Below are 22,414 nucleotides of genomic sequence, written 5' to 3' on the forward strand. Positions count from 1 at the left end.
AGTGCTAGAGGAATTAAGTAAATATGGAGAGGTGGCAGGCTTCACATTGAACAAAACCAAAACCAAAGTATTGATTAAGAATACAACTGAGAGCCAGAAAAACAAGTATTAGGACTACAGGTTGCCAAAAAAATTAAATACCTAGGAATTTGGATTACATCAAGATGTTCGACCTTAAAAGACGACAATTATACTCCCCTAATTAGGAAGATGAAACAAGACCTTGACAGATGGAAGAAAATAAGATGATCACTTTTGGGCAAGATAGCCACAATTAAGATGAATATTCTCCCCAGAATACTATTTTTATTCCAAAACATACCGGTAAATTTAGAGAAAAAGTTTTTTTTAGAATTAGACAAAATCATCAGAGAATTTATATGGGAGGGGAAAAAACCGAGGTTTTCTATTAAAATTTTAAGGGGCAAAAGAGATATAGGTGGATTTGGACTCCCCGATTGGGAAATATATTACAGGGCAGCTAAGCTAGTCTGGATAAGAGATTGGATCACCCTGGAAAATGAGAGGATTCTTACCCTAGAAGGCCACGATTTGCAAAAAGGGTGGCATGCCCACATTTGGGATGTAGAGAAGAAAAGGAAGACATATTTCCATAGACATAAAATTAGAGACTCATTGATACAAACATGGACCCCGATTAGGCAAAGATATTACAAAAAAATTCCAAGTTGGCTCTCAACGATGGAGGCCCTGATCCACCCCAATAGATGGGGGACGGAGAAAATGGGCTGATACAAAGATATCTTAGACGAAGGAGGGAATCTTAAATCAAATGATACTTTACGAGAGCAAGGAATAACTTTAGATTGGTGGACCTAATCACAAATAAAATCTAGATATCACAAAGACAAAGAACAATACGGTTTAGAACTTGGATCAAATGGATTGGATAAAGTCCTGATGGGAACAAATAAAAAGATTCTGGCCAAACTATACAACTATTTATTAGGTGATGACAAGTCCGAAGATATCACAAAGAATCAAATAAATGCATGGGAGAAAAATATAGGGCGTGATATAAATTTTGGGGAATGGGAGGAGGCATGGAATAGGAATCTTAAATTGACTACAGCGGCGACATACAAGGAAAACCATTATAAAATGCTACATAGATGGTATTTAGCCCCGGCCAGACTAGCAAAGATATACCCTAATATACATCCTAATTGTTGGAAATGTGGCCACGGTCAAGGCACCTTCTTTCACATGTGGTGGACATGCCCGGAAGCGAAAGGATATTGGAACAAGATCAGGAGATGGTTATATGAAATAATTGGCGAAGATATTGAATTAACACCAGAGATATTTCTCCTGGGAATAGTAAAGAAGCCATATGGAAAGGAAAAGATACATTTAATGATCCACATAATTACAGCCGCCAGATTGGCATACGCACAGTACTGGAAAGAGAAAACCCAACCACCAGAAGAGCTCACAATTAGGAAAATATTGGAGTGCGCAGAGATGACTAAATTAACTCATGAATTAAACGATGATGAGAAGTCAGTTTATTATATTGTGTGGGAAAGGTGGTACAAGTGGATGCATGATAAAATGAAAGAAAGACCTAAAGGTGTGTTAAATAACGGTAAAAAGTGATTTGAAATATCACCAAGTATTATTTATGTATATAGTTAAAACACTGCACATCTGATACTAACTGAAAATGTCAGTACACTTATGTTTTTTTTCTTTTTTGTAAAAAATCTCAATAAAGTTTCTCAAAAAAACCACAAAAAACATTAGCGACATTATGGGGAGCAAAGCTAGGGGTCACTATGGAATGACCCAGTGTGATGGTGTCCCTCAACGTGCTAGATCTCAAAAGAACCTAACCAAGATTAAGGCTGATCAACTTTGTTCTTTGATTGGCTAAGTCTGCTACCGAGCTTGGTTTTTTAATTTTTCTTATTATGAGATATGAGATATAGGAGATATGATATACTGGTGTAGGGTTTCCTGCATGGGCAGGGGGTTGGATTAGGAGACCTCCGAGGTTCCTTCCAACTCTCTAATTCTATTCTATTCTATTCTATTCTATTCTATTCTATTCTATTCTATTCTATTCTATTCTATTCTATTCTATTCTATTCTTATGGAGTCCTTGGCTTACAACCGTTCTTTTAGTGCTGGTTCAAATTACAACAGCACTGAACAAAGTATTTTTCACACTTATGACCATTCTGGCATCTCCACGGTCATATGATCAGAATTTGGACCTTTGGCAAGTGACTCACATTTATGACAGTTGCCGTGTCCCAGGAGTCACGTGATCCCCTTTTGCAGCCTTCTGACAAGCAAAGCCAAGGGGGAAACCGGATTCACTTAACAACCATGTTACTAATTTAGGAATTGCAGTGATTCACTTAACAACTGGCAACAAAAATGTTGGGCTCAGTTGTGGTCGTAAATCGAGGACTACTTGTATATATGATTTTTTTGGGGGGTCCAGTTTCTGCACTGCCCATCATCGCTGAAGTGTTGTAGTAGTTTTGGTAAAACTCTCCAACGATACAAAAGCTGCAGTTGAAAGCAAAGTTTTTTTTAAAAAAAGCCAAACAGGTTTGTTTTTTTAAAAAAGGCAAAAGGGACAATTGCAGAGTTGAAAGGAGAGGAAGCTCCTTCTTCCCCAACCCCCCCCCCATGGCTTGCAGGGCCCCCTTGGGCCCCCAGACAGCTGGCAGAGTTGAGTCTTCATGCTCTTGGGGAAGGTCAGGAGGTTGGGGGCCTGCCTCGTCTCTGGGGCTGGGCTACCTAGACGTACAGCCACAATTCAGCTCAAGAGGCTTGGCAACTGGCATGTACTTATGACGGTTGCAGTGTCCCGAGGTCCCATGACCCCCTTTTCTGACTTTCTGACCAGCAAAGATGATGGGGATGTGAGGGATCTCACAAAGATCGATGGTTCGTTGAGGCCACTTCCAAGAAAAGGCAGCACACAAGGATGCAATCACGTTGAATCTTTATTTAGAAGTAAAGTAGAGTAAAAGGAGGCATCCATGCCTGGATTGAGCCCCTGGTTCAGTCCTGTAGGAAGTTAGAACAAGAGCCAAAGAGCAGCCCCTGTGCAGGGATTCTTAGAGGGGCCCCTGGCCTCTCCCTTACCAAAGTGTGAGGGGGCCGGAGGGCCATTAACTCTCCCCAATGGGGCTGCAGGGGCCGGAGCCCTTTGGCCCACCAGTGGGATCAAAGGTGCCTCTTTGCTCCCATCTGGTGGCCTTTTAAGAAACTGCCATGGCTGGCACAAAACACCTAACAATTCCCCTTCTTGCCAGCCAATGACAGGTGCCAGTGAGTATGAGTGAGGGGGTGAGCAGGCGTCATAGACATGCAGATGCATCGTTTACAGGAGCAAACACAAACGCTTACACAGAAGGTTGTGTCGGTCAATGGGCACAGGTTTTGTGAACAGATCAGCTAACTGGTCGGTTGTATTACAATGTTTGATGTGTACAAACCCCATTCTGGCAAGCTACCTGACATTCTTGTAGCGGATGTCTATGTGGCGTGACCTAGAGCCCACCGTGTACGCCCCCGAGATTCCAATTGCGGCCGTGTTATGGATTGATTGTGTGGGGTGGGCTGATGTGATAGGACAAGGCTGGTTCCATAGGTAGCCCAGCCCTGTAGCATCTATACCTGGATATGAGGGAAGGACGGCGTCTGGTGAGCGTTTTCTCCCCGGAGCCCTTTCCCTCTCGGGCCTCCTTGGCAAGGGAGGGGGCTCTTTCAGGCCAGGCTCCATCTCCCCCTGAGAAGCCTTCAGAGGGGTCCTGGCAGATGTCCTGCGCACCAAATCAGTATTGTTTCATTCACTGCAACAAAAAATTACATCAACAGAAAATTATAGCAGAGATTGATATTTTTATTTACATGCTCTGGATTTGCATTATTATTATAGCTTGGTCTGACATTGGGTTTTTAGTCCTATTAATTGAGGCTGTACTGTATCCCCACCCCCACCCCCACCTCCAAATAAGAGACATTGTTTATAAAATGACAAAAAATGAACCCATGTTTTATAAAGGCAAAGAAATAATTACGGTAAAGCAAGTACCTAAGAGAATAAGAGAACTAAGAAAAGAATATTGGTTCCTAGCCACATTATTAAATAAACGGCATATACCATTTAGATGGATAATACCGGAAGGAATGGTGGTGTCGTGGCAAGGGAAAAAAATAAAAGTGGATTCACAGCACAGAGCACAGAACCTGCATGACCAAATGATGGGCATAGAAGGAGCAAATAGTAACAGGGAGGAACCGGAACGGAGGACTAAAAGGACACAAAAACAGGAAGAGCGAGAAAAACTACTAGAGGAAGGAGATAAAGAGGAAGAAGGGGAACCTCAAGAGGAAGAAGGAGTGAAAAGAAGAGCTAAGAGAAAGGACAGGAAGTAATAGGAAATATCGCATAGTAGAACCACAAAGGAATGGAACAAAATTTTAAAATCTTATCATTAAATGTAAATGCTCTCAATTCTCTGGCTAAACGACATCAAATTTTTAGAAAAGTGATAAAACAAAAAATGGATATTGTGTGCCTTCAAGAGGTACACATAAGAAAACAAGATGAAAAATACTTATTACGTAAAAAATTAGGGGAATCATTTGTAACACTAGCGGAAGAAAAGAAAAGAGGAATAGTGGTGTACATTAAAGAAGGAATAGAGTGTAAATTGAGATATGCAGATTCAGTAGGAAGAATATTGATGATAGAAGTAAAATTTAAATATAAAAGTATGTTATTGGTGGTTATCTATGCGCCGAACAGTGGACAATTAGAATTTTACAAAAAAAAGTACATCAAAAGATAATAGAAGAAAAAATAGGGAATATATGTTTGATCGGCGATTTCAACGCAATTGTAGATGTAAAAAGGATTATAGCAGTGATCAGAGTAATAAAAAAAAGAAAAATGTACTGCCTAGAACTTTTATGGATTTAGTACAAGAAGTGAATTTAATAGATGGTTGCAGATTTTATAATTCCGAGGTAAAGAAATTCACATATTATTCTAACCCCCATAAGTCCTGGTCCAGAATAGACATGGTTTGGGTAACCAAGATACTTATGCAAGAAATAGAAACAAATGTAAAATTTATGCAAGCACAAAATTTAAGAGAAAATTTTTATATAATGTTTTACAGGTGGCATTTAGATCCTAAAAAGTTGGCTTGTATGTATCCGAATTTGCAATCTAAGTGTTGGAGATGTGATTGTGATTATCATATATGGTGGACTTGTAAAAAAGTTAAAGCATTTTGGATTAAAATATGGTGGATTATCCAAAATATTCTTAAAAAGAAGATAAAGTTTACCCCACAATTGTTTTTCTTGGGTATAATTGTACGGTTATAGAGACTAAATGGATTTTAAATTTAATAACTGCAGCTAGACTTTTGGTGGCGCAATACTGGAAGAAGGAAGAATTGCCTACTATTGAAGAGTGGACATTAAAAGTGGCAAATTTGGCAGAAATGGCGAAAATTTCAGCATATTTGAAAGATCACTCACAAGAAAAATATATATTGGAATGGAGAAGATGGATTGATTATATTCAAAACAAATATCGGACTAAAAAGTATCAAATAGCTTATGAATGAATGGAAAAGTTAAGAGTATGTATATTTAGTTAAGTAAAAGGCGAGTTAAAGTGTCGAGGGGGGGATAGGAATCTGTAGTTAGTTAGCTTAGCTTAGCATATGACTGTTAATTGTTTTACCTGTATTTTGTTCTGGGAAGTCCGGGGGGGGGGGGGTAGAGGGGGGAGGGAAAGGAGCGGGGGAGGGGAAATATTTGGAAAAAAAATTCTTGTTTGTAAAACTTTTCAATAAAAGAAAACAATTAAAACCCATCCACACCATTCATGGCCAGATCTCGCCAAATCGCAACAAAAATGTGGTGGAAGAGTCCTTTGACGTGAGTGTTTCTAGTAGGTATCCCAATCATGTCAGGAAGTTCCTGGCCTCCTTCCTTTGCCCAGGATGATGTTGTTAGGCTTGCCAAAAGTAGGTCGTTAGGAAAGAAAGACCCTCCACTCCGTTTTATTTATTTATTTATTTATTTTATTAAATTTCTATACCGCCCTTCTCCCGAAGGACTCAGGGCGGTGAACAGCCAGAAGATAAAACACAGAGATACAAAATTTAAAATAGATTAAAACGAATTAAATAATTTGGCTGAATTTTAAAATACCCCATAATTAAACAGATTAAAATTTGTATTTAAAATTTAAATTTAAGAGAGGAGAAGATTTAGGCCAGGCCAGCTTGATGAAATAAAAATGTTTTAAGCGCATGACGGAAGGTGCGCAGATCCGGGATCCTCCCGGACACTTGGTTGAAGTGTCACTTGGTTGAAGTGATAGGTTTTTAAAAGAGGAATTAGTGGTTGCAGCAAAAGCCGGTTAGAACTAAAGCTCCTGGTCAAAAATTTGCAAATTTCTCCCCTTCTCACCATCCCATCCACCCACCCCGACCGGTCCGTCTTCAACCAATGGTGTGCCGAGGAGGTGTTTGGGGAACCGCTCAGATGTTTGGTGCCTCTTGGTGAAGTTTGCATTCTTTTCTCAGGCTTTGTGGACTTGAAGACTGGAACAGGCTGGTCCTCACACCTGTGGTTTCTTTGAAGCCTGTTACACGCCCTCCCTGTAGGCCAACTCTACCCTGTCCATGACAATTGCCTCCATCCTCTCCCCTAACAATTGGTGGCAGGACGCCAGTGAAGTGCCAAGTTGAAGATTGCAGTTCTGACATTCTGCCCCCTTTTTCAGAGATGTTAGTCCTGCAAAAATGCTTAAAACGTTTTTCTTTCATCAAGCTGGCCTGGCCTAAATCTTCTCCCCTTTTAAATATAAATTTTAAATACAAATTTTAATCTGTTTAAATTATGGGGTATTTTAAATTCAGCCAAATTATTTAATTCGTTTTTAATCTATTTTAAATTTTTGTATCTCTGTGTTTTATCTTCCGGCTGTTCACCGCTCTGAGTCCTTCGGGAGAAGGGCGGTATAGAAATTTAATAAAATAAATAAATAAGGAAACACAAATGGGAGGGGAGATAAAGACAAATACGAATGCAGAGTTAACTGATGTTCAATGAGGTTTCAGGGCTTTGAAGACTGGCATAGGCTGGTTCTGTTATGTATAAATGCCCACCATTCACCATCCCAGGTATGATAAGGGTTAACTCTACATCCACCTAGATCCTCCCCTGACCCCTCCTTACCTTAGCTCCGCCTCCCAGGTACTTAAGACATGGTCCAGGCGTCCAGGGGCCACTTCCAGCTAAATACCTGTAATAGAAACATTGATCAATAAAGAGAATTGGTTCACTGCATCCTGTGTTTGGAGTTATTGGGTAAGATCCTAGAAATCAGTCACAGGTTGGTAGCAGAGGACGGTTTACCCGCAACTCACAGAGATGGCAGAATCAAGAACCCAGACAGAGGCAGAGAAAAGAATGGCCACCAGAGCCTACATCAAACAGATGAAAGAACTGCAGGCTCTCGAAGGTGCCACAGCAAGGACCACCACAACTGAAGGTGATGGAGACTCCAACCCGAGTCCACAACTCAGGGACGAACCGCCAAGAGAAGAAACCTACTACTGCGAAAGGGCAGAGCCACCAAGCAACGAAGAATTCCGATCCACCATCCTGGGGATGATGGAAGCGACTGCCAGCAAAGAGGAGCTCATCGCGAAACTCCAAAGCCTACTCGAAAGCAATGGAGCAGCGATGAGCACCCAGCAACAGAGAGAAGAAATCCTCAGCCCGGCAAGAGGAAGGTATCCCCAAGCTGAAGCTCCGGACGTAGAGGATTTCATTTCCGCGCCATGCTCTCGGTGGCCATCTTGGAATGGCCAACAGCCAATGGGAAGCTGAGATTCAAATCGAATGGCGGGAAACAGCGAGAACCCCAACTTCGCTGGGGAAGACCCCCAAAACAGCACCCAAGCAAGATCACAAGCCTGCGGGGGCTCACCCATCGAGCCCGAAGCAGACGAAACGATCGAAAACCTGGCTGCAGCACTCGGCTCAGCACTCAAGTCCCCAGGAGCCAGGAAGAAACAAACCGACGCTCAGCACCCCCAAAAGAGCAGCAGGGTAGCCACCGGAACCCTTGCAGCACGCCAGCAGACACCACGCGGGACAACGCACCCCAAAAACTACACCCAAGACCCAGCCGCCTGCAGGACTGAATACCTGCAGGATTCGCACTCGCCACCCGCCGCACCAACTTCCCTAGTCCGCGGAATGAGGAGAAGAAACAATGACTCACCAACCACGCGGCCTCCACCAGGCTTCCTGGCCCATCCGGAGGTCCTCCAACGTCGCCCAGGATCCACTGCCTGTCAGCCTCAGTTTTGCCTACTTCAGCTGCCATAAGAAACCGCACTACCAATTACAGACTTGCTAAAAAGGAAAGGGGAAGTAGAGCCCAAACCCTCGAAACCACTAGAATGGACTATGGACTGTCAAGCCGCTTTTGAAAAATTGAAACAGCTGTTTGCGGCTGAACCAATGCTCAAACACCCCGACATGGAACAACCTTTTGTAGTACAAGCTGACGCCAGTGACGTAGCTGTAGGAGCAATACTCTTGCAAAAGAATGAGAACGGGATATTACAACCCTGTGCTTACACGTCCCGTAAACTATCAGAAACGGAAAGGAGATGGGCCATATGGGAGAAAGAGGCGTTTGCAGTTAGATGGGCGCTGTTAACATGGAGACAATTTTTAGAAGGGGCGAAACACCCTTTCGAAGTGTGGACTGATCACAAGAATTTAGAGGCATTAAAAACACCACACAAACTATCACCAAAACAGGCTCGTTGGGCCCAACATTTCAATCGTTTCAATTTCACCCTACGTTATCTTCCTGGTGGAAAGAACTTCATGGCGGACGCACTTTCCAGATTGCCGCAGTATAACAGCATCAAGAAGGAGGTGGTTCAACCTATGATCCCCTCGACACAATTGGCAACACCTGTCACTACCAGAGCGCAGGGAAAACCCGAACCAGAACTCTTGGGGGATTTACTCGAAAAATTGCGAGAAGCGCTAAAAACTGACGAGTGGTTTAAGAACCACTCGAATGAATGCACACTTTGTGACGGACTAGCTTGGGTTGGATCGAAATTGTATGTTCCGACCACATTAAGAACAACCGTATTGAAATATGCTCATGATGCCAAGGCCGTGGGACACTTTGCGTTTGTCAAGACTCTACATCTTGTTAAGAGACAATTTTGGTGGCCTGCACTTAAAAAGGACATAGAGGCATATGTGGCTAGCTGTCCAGTACGTGCCTCGGCTAAAAGACCTCCAGGAAAACCCCCTGGATTACTGCAAGGTATGGCCAGACCGAATGCCCCATGGAAGGAAATATCTATGGATTTTATTGTGGACTTACCAGAGAGTGAAGGCTGCACTGTCATTTGGGTAGTAACTGATTTGTTTTCCAAACAAGTACATTTCATCCGTTGCTCAAAGATCCCTTCAGCAAAAACCCTTGCAAAACTGTTTATTCAGCAGATTTACCGGCTACATGGATCTCCAAGGGGTGTGCAATTTACTTCCAGTTTCTGGACAGGGTTTTTGAAGTTGATAGGCTCCGCCCAGGGGCTGAGTTCCAGTCACCACCCTCAGACAAATGGGGCCTATGAAAGAACCAATGGGGTTCTAGAACAATACCTGAGGTGTTACGTAAATTACCAGCAAGACAATTGGGTAGACTTGTTGCCATTTGCAGAGGTGGCATATAATAATTCCGTACACAGTAGCACCGGATTCACTCCTTTTAAGGTCGCTTCGGGCCAGGATTTCGTACCCATTCCCGAGCTACCACAAGATGATCCCCAGAATCCCTCTTTGATGGATTGGATTGAACAATTAAAGAGCACATGGGCAGTGACTCGGAAGGCATTAGATGAGGCACACCGGGCCCATAAGGCGCAAGCCGATAAGAAAAGGTCCCCAGCTCACATTTATAAAGTGGGTGATAAAGTTTATTTATCTACTAAATATTTACAGACTACCCAGAAGTCGAAAAAACTGGCCCTAAGTATGTAGGACCATTTCGTGTGATTAGACTGATTAATCCAGTAACAGTTGAATTGGAATTGCCAAAAACGTTGAGACGTATACATCCTGTATTTCATGTTAGTTTATTAAAACCTGAACACTCGTCTCCCCTGAGGGCTGATCAAAGCACCCCTCCAATTCCCATTCTCATAGAGGGGGAGCAACATTTTGAAGTTAAGGAAATCTTGGACTCTAGGAAACACCATGGTGTTTCATCAAGTCCAATATCTGATAGCCTGGAAACATTTCCCTTTGTCTCAGGCTGAATGGGTGAATAAACGGGATGTCCGAGCTCCCAAGAAAATACAGCAATTCTATACCAAATACCCAGATAAACCATAATTATTGTATATATTCTGTTTCTCTCTTTTTTCCCTTTCTCTTATTTAGGAATAACTTCTCTTCTGCAAGAGGGGCCGAATGTCAGCCTCAGCTTTGCCTGCTTCAGCTGCCATAAGAAACGGGGGGAGGGACTAGTAAAGGGGGCGAAGGGGGGGAAGGTGCAGGAGGTGTTTTTTCCATTGTAGGACGTGTCTTCCCAAGAAACGAAAGTGAATCTCCAAAGGGGCCGGCTGACCAACTGCCCTACATTCCTGATGAATGACGTTGCCAGACGTGATGCCACCTGACCTTTGGGAGACCTTTGGATTGGATGATGGTCAATGGACATGGGGGGGGGGGAGAAGCTTAGTAGATGCTATTTCGCGCATTTTGCTCACTTCCAGCTTTACCTGGGTTGCGATCATTTCATATTCAGTAAAAGTACTAAGCTCTTTAAAATGATTGAGTTTGGGTTTTTCTTTCCTGGATATTGAAGGAAGCATACCTGACACCGCCGCTACCGTGCCGCCGAATCCGGGAGATCCTCGACTTACGACAGCCGCCGCCACCGTCTCCAGGGATCCTCGACCTGCGACCGCCTCACCTCCTCGCCTTCTTCCAGCCTTCGCCCAAGATGCAGGGGCCCAGCCATGGCATCCGACGCCCAGGGAGGGCTACGGGCCCGCCAGGAGCGAGCCCAGCCCCCCACCAGCAGGCCTAGGCCTAGGCCTGAGAGCAGCAATAAGGAGCTCCTCACCAGACGACCTCCGGCGCGAAATGAGCCTCGCGCATGCCCAGTCGCCACCTACAGGAAGTACAAGGAACATAGAGATAAGTACAAGGAACATAGAGATAAGTCAGTTCAGACTGGCAACAAGCATTCCCCCAGCATATTGTGAGTTCACTCACATAACGAACCATGGACAGCAACAGACTGTAAGTAATATAACTTTCACTGCTGACAATTACAAATTGAAATTAGATGGGGCCAATCTTTTGGAGTGGTACCACCAACTACAGATTGCTTTTCTGAAAGAAAATATGTTGTACTTATTTGATGACCCACCCAAGAAGCCATGGACTTTTGAGATTGACTGTTTGCACCACAGGGCTTACTATCTGCTAATGTCTAGCTTGTCACCCAGCATTTACCCCAGTCTTGGCCACCACTTAACCGTGGCAGAGATACTATAAAAAATACTTAATTTATTTTACAGTAAGAGTGCAGCCACTACAACCAAAATATCCAGGGAATTTTACTCAGCCAGGCATAAGGCAGGGACACCCATGGGGGAACATATACTCAAGCTAAACACCACCAGGGCAGAACTCATACAAAGGGGGGAAACCATTTCTGATAATATCATGAAAAGCATCATCATAAACTCCCTAAACCCCAGTTGGGAGAACTTTATCATGCAACTGGATAGTCTCAACATAGAGCACCTCTCTTTAGAGACGTTATCCAACAGGCTGATTGCGGAGGACAGCCTGAGAAGGGAACGCTCATCAAGCCTCAGGGAAAGCAGACCAACAAAAAGGGTAGACTTCCAGACCAGGGACCAAGATAAGCCAGAATGTTTTAACTGTGGGTATAGGAATCACTATAGGAGAGATTGCCCAGAAACCAGAGGGACAGGGACCACAGCTACCGTAGGGAAAGGCAAGGCCGCAAACCAGGTTACTCAGACAGGCGCTCCCCAGAAAGCAGGTTCAGGCACAGGGACTCACCCAACCCCAGGGACAGGAGAGGATATAGGGATAGCTCCAGGGATAGTCAGACTGGGTCACTATACGAACTTAGAGACCACCAACACCCAAACACCCAGGCAAAAGGAAGGAATACATGGTTCATTCACTCAGGAGCCACCAATCACACCACCAACAATAGGAACATACTGGAGGCATTCACACCTAAGGAATACCACATCAATGTAGCCAACCAGAACAAGGTATTGGTGAAAGGAGAAGGGAGCGCACACATAGATGGAATAGGGAAGATAGAGGGGGTACTATTCATCCCAGAAATACCCCACAATATATTAGCAACACTCAAACTAAGTAAAGACTTGGGCATTGAGACAACCTTCAGGGAAGGGAAAGCATATATGACCAAAGGAAAGAGAAGCATAGGAAAGATCATCATAGAAGGGGGACTATCCTACTTAGTGCCCCAAGAGCACTCAAACACTAACTCAGAAAGTAACGAGAAAGGGACAAGCATGCCCACAGAAAATAGAGGGGGTGAAGGAGAACACACCGCAGGAGGCAAACCCACCACAAACACAACACACAAAGGGAAACCACATATTGGCAAACCCATTCATGATGGGTGCGCCCACTTACTACACAGAAAACTAGGCCACGCTAGTTTTCCAATGGTACAAAAGATGAATGAATCGGCCTACCCGATAGTAATACATGAGGACAACAAAGCAGCCATAGACATATCCATGGCAGAAGCAGTAGGCCAAAGGTCCAGACATATAGACATTAAGCACAAACATGTCAGAGAATTAACAAACATTGGTTTTATTAAGGCTGTACATTGTGAGACCGCCGAGCAAGCCGCAGACATCCTGACCAAACCTCTACCCAGCAAACAACATGCCTACCTTACGACTAAATTAGGGGTACGGGTACAGAATACGCAAGCAGGTCCTGTCAGAAATAAATGCCTTACTCATGCCAGGGGTCAACAGGGACACAGTAGTGCAGGGGTTAACTACAATACTCACTTGGTCAGTACCACCCACTGACCACTCCTTACCTGAATCTCTGCCCACAAGTATAAAAAGTAGACACACTCTTCCCCGACTTCCACTTCCAGATGCAGTATGTGATGTAATGATGAACCTGTAAATAAAAGAGACTTATTCAAATGATTGACTCGTGCCAGTTATTGGGCCTGATCCATGGATTCTGTAACAATATGGTAGCAGAGGATGGTTTTATGGCCCAATAACTCCCGATCACGCAATGAGGACACATCGCTGCCAACGAGATGGCAACGACACCGAAGCAACGAGAGGGCAACCCAGCGGGATCGCCAGGGAAGGCAGAAACCTCGATCGACCCCAAGGCCACCGCAACAGAAGAAAAGGGGGAGGTCAAGAAAGGAAAAATAGCAGACCATGATGACCGGGAGGAAGAAAGACTACGACTCGACGTCCTATGATTACTAAAGGAGCGAGCCAGCGACAAGAACCTTCTCGCGGACCTGCGAAGCTTCATAATGGACCGCGATGTGGTGAGGAGCGAGGAAGACTAGGATCCGGAGCTCGAAAAGCTGAACTCGGTGAGTGGATCGCCCCAAAAAGACCCCACAGCAGTCACCGAGCCGCGAAGCCCCGCTCAAAATTTGAAACGGCGGCCATCTTTGACCACGTGGTCGGACAAGATGGCCGACTCCCGTCCAATCGGTAGCCAGAATTCAAAATGGCCGGCGCGCGAAAAATACCCGACCCTAAGCGGCGAAGAAAGTGACCGGGGTGAGGGGACAGAATCCGATTCAGACTCCAGATGCACCCCGACCGAGTGGCAAGTCGATAAGGCCATGAAGACCCTTGCCGCCGCCTTCAGCCCAGGCCTCAAAATCGCAAAAGGGGAACCGGAGGGGCCCAAGCAAAAAGGAAAGCGAGGAGAGGGGCACCGGAACACCCACCCGAGGACTACCGATGCCCACGCCAGCGCGCCAACCCCCCTACGCACCCCAAGGACACTGCGCCTCCGATCGCCCAGGCCACGCACCCCAGAACGCAGGGATTGGGGCAGCTACCTGCATTCGTCGCCGGGACTCCAACGCCATCAGGATCTTCACTTTGACGAAGCCGCTGCAAGACGACACCTTCCGGAGCACACCTGGACCCCCAAGACCGAAGCCGAGGCCTACCTGAGAGATAGAGACCTCTACGCCGGAGCTGCAATGAACAGGTCCTTCCACGATGACGGCAGAGCTGAAATGGACTTCGCGCATGCGCTGTTTCACCTAGAGGAAGAAAAAAGAAAAAAATTACAGAGAGGGACTTTTAAACTGCCGGCAAGCGTTCCCATGCCGTACTGCTGTTATAGGCACATAAAGAACCATGGACAGCAGCCTGCAGTAAGTAATTTTACAAATAATGCTGGGAACTTACCAAGTGACTTTCCAAAGTTGAGGATGGATGGGGGCAATATCCTAGAGTGGTCACAGCAGCTTCAGGTGGTGTTCCTAAAAGAAAACATGTCACATTTTATTAATGACCCCCCAGAGAGACCATGGACTTTAGAGTTGGACTGTATTGCACCATAGGGCATTTTACCTTTTAATTTCTAGCATATCTCCCACAATTTACCATAGCATTGGTCACAATCTCACTGTGTCAGAAATCATACAAAAAATGTTTGGGTTATTTTACAGTGAAAGTGTGGCAACCACTACCCAGATTTCCAAAGATTTCTTCTCTGCCAGAGTCAAACCGGGGACCCCCATAAGCGAGCACCTGGTGTCCCTAAACGCTACCAGGGCAGAACTACACCTTAGGGGGGAAGTCATATCAGATCAGATCATGAAGAGTGTAATAATTAACTCTTTAGATCACTCATGGGACAGCTTCTTAGCACACTTAGATACTGTTAGTCTAGGCCTCCTGTCCGTTGAGAAGCTGTCTAACAAACTGATCGCTGAAGACAATCTGAAAAGGAGCCGCTCTGGTCCCTCCAGAGAACATAAACACGAAAAGAAAGTAGCCTTCCAAGACAGGCAGCATGGCGTAACAGAGTGCTATAGCTGCGGGTCAAGGGGACATCTCAAGAGAGACTGCCCCAAGAACCACAGAGAGAGAAGCAGACCGGAACATAGATTCAGACAGAAAGAGAGACACACTTCTGAAGAGAGGTACAGAACGCAGGGACTCACCCAATCCCAGAGACAGGAGGGGGAACAGGGATAGTTCACGTGACAGCAGAACAGGATCATTATATGGGATAGGGGAGCGCACCCACATAACATGTCAGGATGGGGAGGCCAACTCGTGGCTTCTGGACTCTGGGGCCTCCAACCACACGACCTATAACCAAAAACTGCTCTCCTCATTCACAGAGGAGAATTTTTCAATCAAGGTTGCAAACCAAAGCGAGGTTAAGGTAACAGGCAGGGGGGTAGTTACGCTACCAGGCATAGGGAAAATAGAGGGGGTATTACTGGTCCCGGAGATACCCCACAACATATTGGCTGCATTAAAACTCAGTGAAGAATCAGGGATCAAGGTAACCTTTGCAGAAGGGGTGGCTCACGTCAGCAAGGGTAGAGAGGGAGTAGGTAGAGTGACAATCAAGCAAGGGCTACCATACATAACATTCCATGAGAATAACACACCCAGCATATACACCAACTCAGAATACACGAAGGACACTAACCAGGACAAAGCTGAGGAAGAACAGGTGAATGAGAGAGAGACAGAGAGTGAGGAGAACATGACACATGAAACACACTCCACCAAACACACCCAGGGAAGGCCATCGATAGGCAAACTCATGCACGACGACTGTGTTCACTTACTACACCGGAGACTAGGGCACGCCAGTTTCCCCGTAATCCAAAAAATGGCCAACTGTACCGAGGGCGTCAAAATAAAGAGTTGTGAAAATTACCTCGAGTGCTCGGTGTGCTAATGTTCTAAGCTAAAGGTCAAACCCAGACCTAAGAAATCCTCACGCGCCACCAAACAAGTATTCAATTTAGTCCATATGGATCTGGTGGGGCCCCTAAGGCCATCCATCAAATACAAGAAAAGATACTTTCTCACCATCGTAGACGATTATAGTCGTTATGGCTTCGTCTATACTCTAAAACGAAAGGATGAGGCCTTCCAAAAATTCAAAGAGTTCTACAAAAGGGTAGAGACTCAAAACAACACACAAATCAAACAAATCATGACAGACAGAGGATCTGAGTTCCTGTCAAAGGATTTCTCTCATTGGCTCAGATCCAAAGGCGTGCTTCACTTTACGTCGTCCCCGTTCTCGGCCTTTCAGAACGGTGTCGCAGAACGACGGAATTCCACGCTACAGACTATGATCAGGTGCGCTTTAGAGGACGCGGGAATTGGTCAACATTTTTGGTCTGAGGCCTTAGTTTACTCAAACTACACACTCAACAGAACCTGGTCCAGTGTAATAGACAAAACGCCATACGAACTCATGTACAACAAAAAACCACAGATAGCACACCTACATGTATTCGGCGTAACTGCTGATGTCCATATACCCAAACAGCTGCGCAGGAAGGGGGACAAAGTATCCAGGAGACTGAGATTTATGGGGTACGAGCCAGGTACCAAGGGGTTCAGATTTGTGGACAATAACGACAGATTCGTGATCTCTAGGACAGCGGTATTCCATGAACAAGCTAACTGGTCCAGGATACACCTCAACGAGGTATCCACCAGGCAGGAGACTAGGCCAGACGAGCAAGTGCAAGATAAACACGAAACGGCAGATAGACAGGAAAGGAAGGAACACAAACCCAAGCTCCAAGGCATCAAGGTTGAGGAATGGAAAGGGAATCACCCCAAGATAAGTGTAGACTCACTAACACAAAAGGAAGCCAGGTACTTACATGACACCGAACAAACGACAGATAGGCCAGTCAGATCAACCAGGAACCAATTACCAAGAAGGTTAAATGACTATGTGATGCACATACACACGAACCATATCACACCTAACTCATATGAAGAGGTATTGAGACTACCACAAGAGGAGAGGTCGAAATGGGAATCAGCCATGGCCAAGGAAATGGACAGTCTGAGAGAGCTAGAAGTTTACATTCCAGCCGAGGTTCCAGAGGGCAAAAATACGATAGGTACCAGGTGGATCTTCAAAATCAAGAACCTGGAGGGTGGCCAAAACCTGTACAAGGCTAGGCTGGTTGCCCAGGGATTTGCCCAGAGGTTCCCAGAAGACTACACTGACACTTACTCACCAACTGTAAGGACTGAAAGTGTCAAGAGTGCCCTGGTCATCGCTTCCCTGCTAGGACTAGAGGTACATCAGTTCAATGTATAGACAGCTTACCTGCATGCCAACCTAGATAAGGAAATATACGTTAGGGCACCACACAGTAAAGAGACCAACAGGGGGGGACACCTGGCTACTTCACAAAAACCTATATGGACTGAAACAATCCGGCAAACGCTGGTATGAGTGCCTGGTTGAGGTCCTGAAGTCAATGGGATTTACAGCAACCATAGCCGACAACTGTTTTTTCACTAGGAGAGAGGGGGATTCACCAGAATACATCCTAGTCTACGTGGACGACATACTTTACATCAGTAAACACGAAGGGAACCGCAACGCCTTCGCCAGTAAACTAAGTGAACACTTCACATTAAAATACCTAGGGAAAATAAACAGATACCTAGGCGTGCAGGTCAACGAAACACCTAAGGGCTTTCAACTGTCCCAGAAAGAAAAGATAGAAGAAATACTACACAAATGCAACATGGCAGATGCCAAGGGGTGTGAATCACCCATGCAGCCGGACTTCCTAAAAAATACACATGGTGAATCACCCGAGTTTGAAGACAACACACTGTACAGGTCAGTCATAGGCTCTCTTTTATATATCGCCAACTGGACCAGGCCAGATATTGCATTATCAGTTAATCTATTGTCCAGGCACATAGGCAAACCCACCATGTACCACTGGGACGCTGTAAAGAGGGTACTGAGGTACCTGAAGCAAAGTGCCGACGCATGTCTAGTCCTAGAACCAGAGCCGTCCAATGAGCCCGTCCTCTCCTGCTATGCTGATGCTGACTGGGCCGGTGACACCAAAAGCTGGAAAAGCACATCAGGATACGTATTCTACTTGAACAATAGTCCGGTGCATTGGTACACGGGTAAGCAAAACTTAGTGGCCACTTCAACCACAGAGGCGGAGTACATATGCCTATCCAAGGCCGCAAACAACCTCATCTGGTTTGACGACCTACTCGCCAGTGTGTGGTGCAAACCTGCGTATCCGATAAACATCTACGAAGACAACAAGGCCGCTATAGAAATCTCCATGGCCGACGCGGTAGGGCAGAGATCCAGGCATATTGACATAAAGTACAAGCATGTGAGACAGCTCTCTAAAATCGGATTTGTAAAGGCCATACATTGCGACACAGAAGAACAGACTGCAGACATACTCACGAAACCACTACAGGGCAGGCAACACTCACACCTGGTATCCAAACTCAATATCCACCCTTGGGCACCATTTAAACAGTCAGATCCACAGCCACAGGTCAGGCATTTAGAGGGGGATTTGTCAGAAATAAATGCCTTACTCATGCCAGGGGTCAACAGGGACACAGTAGTGCAGGGGTTAACTACAATACTCACTTGGTCAGTACCACCCACTGACCACTCCTTACCTGAATCTCTGCCCACAAGTATAAAAAGTAGACACACTCTTCCCCGACTTCCACTTCCAGATGCAGTATGTGACGTAATGATGAACCTGTAAATAAAAGAGACTTATTCAAATGATTGACTCGTGCCAGTTATTGAGCCTGATCCATGGATTCTGTAACAGGTCCAACTGTTGGGCATTTAGAGGGGGATTTGTTATGTGTAAATGCCCACCATTCACCATCCCAGGTATGATAAGGGTTAACTCTACATCCACCTAGATCCTCCCCTGACCCCTCCTTCCCTTAGCTCCGCCTCCCAGGTACTTAAGTCATGGTCCAGGAGTCCAGGGGCCACTTCCAGCTAAATACCTGTAATAGAAACGTTGATCAATAAAGAGCATTGGTTCACTGCATCCTGTGTTTGGATTCATTGGGTAAGATCCTAGAAATCAGTCTCAGGGAGGGGAGAGGGAGAGAAAGAAGGAGGGAGGGAGACACAGAAGGCGAAAGTGAGGGAGAAGAAAGGTTAGAGGGGAAGAAAGGGAGGGAAGGGAAGAGTGAAAAAGAGAGAGGGAGGGGGAGAGAGAGTGGGAGGCGAGAGGGAGGTTGAGGAATTCTCTCAATGGAGTAATTCATTGAGTAATTGAATTCACATCATGATTTCTCTAGCTTGGTGATTTTCTTCTCCCTAACCAGCAGATCTCGTCTGAGCTCTCCATATTTGCTCTTTTGGGAACTTATTCAGCTTCTCTAAACTGGGGCTGAAGGTGATGTTCAGAGAGGCCAACACCTACCTGCCCCGTCCCGATCTAAGAGAGAAGACCATCGGGAAGGTTTTCTTCTCGGAGGTGAGCAGACCTTGGGATGCACCCCAATATTCTGGACAGCCATTTGTCTGAGGTTGTAGAGCAGGGGTCCTCCAACGTTTTAAAGAGGGGGCCGATTCATTTTTTTTGCCTTTCTCCTTCCTAAGCCCCCGTTTAAATTGTTTTAAAGACTTTTAATTTGAAGGAGTTCTTTACAAGCCCAGAGCTGCTTTTCCAGGCTGCACCGGCGAGATCACCCCTCAGCTGGCCCTCAGCTGGCCTTGCAGCTGGCTCGCTGGGAGATAAGGCAGTTAGGGGCGGGGCAAGGGGCGGGGCTTAATCACACCACCCCGCGGGCCGTATTCTTTGCCCGTGGGCCGTAGTTTGAGGGTGCCTGTTGTAGAGGGTCTGCTGCTTGAGCAGGGGGTCTCCGAGGTCTTCTGCTAGTCTGTTGATCGGTGGAAGGGCTTCCCTCCAGAAGTTGTTGGTGGGGAGGGAGGGAGGAAGAAAAGAAGGAAGGATGGAAGGAAGGAAGCAGAGGGAGGGAGGAAGGAAGGAAGCAGAGAGAGTGAGTGAGTGAGTGAGTGAGTGAGGGAGGGAGGAAGGAAGTAAGGAAGGAAGGAAGGAAGGAAGGAAGGAAGGAAGGAAGGAAGGAAGCAGAGGGAGGGAGGGAGGGAGGGAGGAAGGAAGGATGGAAAGAAGGAAGGAAGGAAGGAAGGAAGGAAGGAAAGAAGGAAGGAAGGAAGGAAGGAAGGAAGGAAGGAAGGAAGGAAGGAAGGATGGAAGGATGGAAGGAAGGAAGGAAGCAGAGGGAGGGAGGGAGGGAGGAAGGAAGGATGGAAAGAAGGAAGGAAGGAAGGAAGGAAGGAAGGAAAGAAGGAAGGAAGGAAGGAAGCAGAGGGAGGGAGGGCGGATGGGAGGAAGGGAGGAAGGCAGACTCAATGACCCCAAATTCCTTTTACTCTTTGCATTATAGGCAGTTTTGTATTTTTACAACTGTCATTTACACTACCTTTTCCCATAGTATAGTCCTCGACATATGACCGTCATAGAACCTCCAGTGGTCACTAAGTGATCGCAGCAGTCCTTAAGCCAATGCCGTGGTCGAATACTTAGGATAAACAAGATCTTTCAGTGATTTCCTTCTATAGATTGTCCTCGTCTTACGACCACAACTGAGCCCCAAATTTCTGCTGCTAAGCGAAACAGTTCTTTAGCAAGTTTTGCCCCACTGTACGACCTGCAGTTGTTAAGTTAGTCACACGGTTCTTAAGTGAATCCGGTTTCCCCATTGACTTGGCCTATCAGACGGTCACTGATGGCTTGGTGGGAGAGGTGGGGAGGGGAGAGATGGGGAACTCATCAAATTTGCAGATGACACCAAGCTGGCAGGAATAGCCAACACTCCAGCAGATAGGCTCAAGATACGGAAGGATCTTGACAGATCTTGAACATTGGGCGCTATCTAACAAAATGAAATTCAAGAGTGAAAAAAGCCAGGTTCTACTTTTAGGGAAGAAAAACCAAATGCACAGGTACCGTAGATGTGGTCCCTTGCTCAATAGTGGTGACTGTGAGAGGGGTCTTGGAGTCCTAGTGGACAACCATTTAGATAGGAGCCAGCCGTGTGCAGCAGCTGCCAAAAAAGCCAACACAGTTCTGGGCTGCGTAAACAGAGGGAGAGAATCAAGAGCCCGTGAAGTCTTAATACCACTGGAGGCGAAAACATATGAAGAACGGTTGCAGGAACTGGGTAATTTAATTTAATTTAATTAATTAAGTTTATATGCCGACCCTCTCCGAAGACTCAGGGCGGCTATGTCTAGTTTGATGAAGAGAAGGACTAGGGGAGACAGGATAGCAGTCTTCCAATATCTCAGGGGCTGCCCCAAAGAAGAAGGGGGCGGGAGAAGAAGCAACGGGTGGAAACTCATCAAGGAGAGAAGCAACCGAGAACTAAGGAGAGATTTCCTGACCGTTAGAACATTCACCCAGTGGGACAACTTGCCTCCAGAAGTTGAAGCTGAAGTTGAAACTCCAACCACACTGGAAGCTTTTCAGAAGAGATTGGTCTGAGATGATTGTAGGGTCACCTGCCTGAGCTAGGGGTTGGACTAGAAGACCTCCAAGGTCCCTTCCAACTCTCTTATTCTGAAATAATTGGAGAATTCTACTCAGTTCAACGTTCAACTGATTAAGACAATAGCTGTGACTCGTGGAAACAGCAGATAGTTATGTTCAGTGAAGGCATTCAAAATACACAAAGACATTATTAATAGGGTATATTTCTCACAGACGCTGGGACCCTGAACATAACACGCTCTCATATTGTTGTTTGACTTATTAGCGTTTATTTCATGTCTAAAGTCTCTTCCAGTAATGAAACTATTTGTGTCCAATCCAGAAAACGTTCAGCAAGTGAATGGCAGCTCAAATCTCTGGAGAAAGCGCAGACACCTTGATGTGCCGTGTAACCCCGTGAGAAAGAAGGAATGGTTAGGTGCAAAACTGACGGTAGGGAGATCTGATGCCATGAAGGTTGTTCAAAGCTGAAGAGGCCAAGAAACTCGAAATTTAAAGAGCTGCCGGTGTTTAAAGCAACTGGAGCAAACTCAGCTCTGAAACCAGAAGCTGCATTGAATCACCAAAATCGCCCCCCCCTTCAAAACAAACTGTTGCAATATTTTCAGGATCAGACTCAATAAAGATAATAAGAGTTAGAGCTTTAAATATATTTCTTTTTAATTATGATAGGCATTCTATATTCACTGAATATTCAAGGTAGAAGCAAGG

The 22,414-nt window shown here is 45.5% G+C and overlaps 1 protein-coding gene and 1 long non-coding RNA gene across 3 annotated transcripts; both read right to left on the reverse strand.

Moving 5' to 3' along the window:
- Positions 1-3,660: 3,660 nt before the first annotated feature.
- On the reverse strand, positions 3,661-9,913 carry LOC148111587 (uncharacterized). The gene is made up of 3 exons (XR_015730365.1): positions 8,306-9,913; positions 7,252-7,318; positions 3,661-3,836 (listed from the first exon to the last, which is right to left on the reverse strand). It is a non-coding gene; the product is annotated as an uncharacterized LOC148111587 (long non-coding RNA).
- An 888-nt stretch (positions 9,914-10,801) lies between these two features.
- LOC148111588 (uncharacterized) lies at positions 10,802-17,489 on the reverse strand. Of its 2 annotated transcripts, none has more exons than XM_087880774.1 (5): positions 17,396-17,489; positions 14,568-14,641; positions 14,324-14,419; positions 13,202-13,287; positions 10,802-11,236 (listed from the first exon to the last, which is right to left on the reverse strand). In XM_087880774.1, the coding sequence occupies exons 1-5, from the start codon at positions 17,433-17,435 to the stop codon at positions 11,185-11,187; spliced, it is 348 nt and encodes a 115-aa protein (XP_087736900.1). In that variant the 5' UTR covers positions 17,436-17,489; the 3' UTR covers positions 10,802-11,184. The 2 variants fall into 2 exon arrangements, with proteins under 2 accessions (XP_087736900.1, XP_087736899.1); XM_087880773.1 differs by having other exon boundaries at positions 14,210-14,419.
- Between the last annotated feature and the right edge of the window lie 4,925 nt (positions 17,490-22,414).

The sequence above is a fragment of the Pantherophis guttatus genome, chromosome 18 (assembly GCF_059756535.1).
Source record: "Pantherophis guttatus breed Tessera chromosome 18, ASM5975653v1, whole genome shotgun sequence".
In the NCBI taxonomy this organism is placed as follows: Eukaryota; Metazoa; Chordata; class Lepidosauria; order Squamata; family Colubridae; genus Pantherophis; species Pantherophis guttatus.